General features: G+C 20.0%; 2 protein-coding genes across 2 annotated transcripts in view; both read right to left on the reverse strand.

Annotated features, from left to right (window-relative positions):
* Positions 1-234: 234 nt before the first annotated feature.
* Positions 235-870, reverse strand: NAEGRDRAFT_73165 (uncharacterized protein; the record flags this gene model as incomplete). Its single annotated transcript, XM_002671672.1, has 1 exon — positions 235-870. One exon carries the CDS (start codon positions 868-870, stop codon positions 235-237), a length of 636 nt encoding a protein of 211 aa, XP_002671718.1.
* A 1,393-nt stretch (positions 871-2,263) lies between these two features.
* NAEGRDRAFT_73166 (uncharacterized protein) overlaps positions 2,264-2,445 on the reverse strand; it is a gene marked incomplete at both ends in the record, with an annotated part of 3,506 nt that continues 3,324 nt past the window's right edge. Inside the window, one exon of the mRNA XM_002671673.1 lies at positions 2,264-2,299. Coding sequence (XP_002671719.1) covers positions 2,264-2,299 — 36 coding nt within the window. The remainder of the gene's footprint in view (positions 2,300-2,445) is intronic.

Below are 2,445 nucleotides of genomic sequence, written 5' to 3' on the forward strand. Positions count from 1 at the left end.
TTGTAATAAATGAATAAAAAATTTCTTAGCTCTCCATTTTCTTGAAAATAATCCAACTAATACTACTAATACATTACCTGTAAATAATTCTGATCCTGTCATTGTTATTAATATTAAACTAATTGGAAATACAGCTTTTTTTTATATTTAAAATTATATTAAAATTATATTATTAAAATTATATTAAATTTAAAATTATATTTAAAATTATATTTAAAATTATATTTAACATTATTAAATTAAATTAAAAATTATTAAATTAATTAAAAACATACCACCAAAAAAGAATTTTTGTAAACCAGGTATTTGTTTTTCTAATAATTCAGAATTACCAGCAGTTAATAAAGACATTGTACAACCAACACCTTTAAATATACCAGCAAATAAAGATAAAATAATCATTTGATCAAATGTTAATTTAGATTTTCTAATACCTTCCATTTTCATTTTATCCATTACCATAGTTGGTGTTAAATATAATGGTGGATATGTTGTTACATTGGATTTAATTGGTTCTTGTTCTTGTTTTTTATCATAATGATGATAATGATGATGAATTATTATTGTTGTTGTTGCTTGTTGTTGTTTTTGTTGTTGATGATTAATTGTATTAATTGTTATATTATTATTATTATTATTGTTATCTATTATTTCATTAGGACTTGTAGAAGTAGTAGTACTAATAGTAGTAGTATTAATATTTAAATCATCTAATGGTATATCTATTGGTGTTATATCATGATGAATATGTTTATGATTATTCATAGAATGAATAGTATTTGATGATGTATGATAATTATATTCTTGTTGTTGTGTTATTTCTGATGGATGTGTAGAAATATCCCTAAGTAAATTAGTACTACTATTCATCATTTTAAAAGCCTTATTATAATCCTTCTACTATGTAATTATGTGATTTATGTAACTATGTGATTGAATAATGGGTGATTGAATAATGATGAGAGGATCTAACTCTCTCCTGTTTTTTTAAATCAATGATGGTGAGGTGTAAATTGTTCGATATTTGGAGTTTACGGAGAGGAACAATTACAATAAAAGCCACTTGATCATTTAAAGACCTGTGTACATATTCACAATGACATTTGATGACATGTTATTGTTTTATCGTATTTATACAATTAATTGTTCATTGTGTTGATAACACTGCTGAGAATATTAAAATATAACGGATATCATTCAGTGGTCTATTTAAAAAACGACAATTATTTTCCATCAAGTACAATATATGTAATATTGAATAATTTACAAGTATTGTATTTAAATGTGGTGTTTAATTGTAATATTAATTTTTAAATAATTAATATTATTTAATTTTAATTTATTGAACATTTACTCATCATGAACATTAACTAGACATCTCAATAATAGTACAATAATAGAATATTCATTAATAATAATACTATTAGATCTATTATTAATATACTATTATATTATGTATTGTTTTTTTTAACAAGAATGCAATTAAGTGGTTTAACATATTTCCATTATTATATAATTTAGAAATAAATATACAAATAATAAATTGTTGTTCTGAAAATGCTGAGATTAATACATTCCGATATAATAATAATAGTAGATGATGATGTTATTGTGCAATGCAAATTATGAATCATGATGATGATAATATTTGTATGATTTGATGATAATGTAATAATAAATGCATTTTTTAATAAGTGAGAATAAAATCAACATGTCAACTGTTAAACCATCATCATTTAATAATATAATAAAAATTTATTTAAATATATAATACACAATGGAGAATTAACAACACAACAACAATAATATTTAATAATTTCCTCTAACTCTAATAATACTAATATTCTTTTCACTTTCATCATTATTTTCATCACTTCCATCACTACCATTATTAGTATTATACATATTATTATTACTACCAGTAATATTATTATTATTATTATTTATATTATTATTATTTAAAATAATTTGATTATTAAAATGATAATATTTTAAAATATTATTAATTAAATAATCATATGATAATAATCTAATTCTTTGACAAGTAGCAGGTGAATCAAGTATAAAAATATTAAAATTATTTAAATTATTTCTTCTAAAAGATTTAATAGCATTTCTAATAGCAAATAAAACACAACATGCTAATTGTAAAGGTGGTTCACCAATTGCTTTAGATCTATATATATTACTATTACATTCTGTATTTTCTTTTAATAATAAATGTATTTTAAATTTTAAAGAAATATCATTAAATGATGGTATTTTATAATTTGATGGTCCTATTGAAAATAACATTCCACTATTTATCCATTTATTTATAATTATATTATTATTATTTAAATTATTTAAATTATTTAAATTATTATTATTATCAATTAAATTATTTAAATTATTTAAATTATTATCACCCCATATTAATTCTTCCATTAAATATAAACCAATACC

This window comes from Naegleria gruberi (genome assembly GCF_000004985.1).
Source record: "Naegleria gruberi genomic scaffold NAEGRscaffold_59, whole genome shotgun sequence".
NCBI classification, from domain to species: Eukaryota; Heterolobosea; class Eutetramitea; order Acrasida; family Naegleriidae; genus Naegleria; species Naegleria gruberi.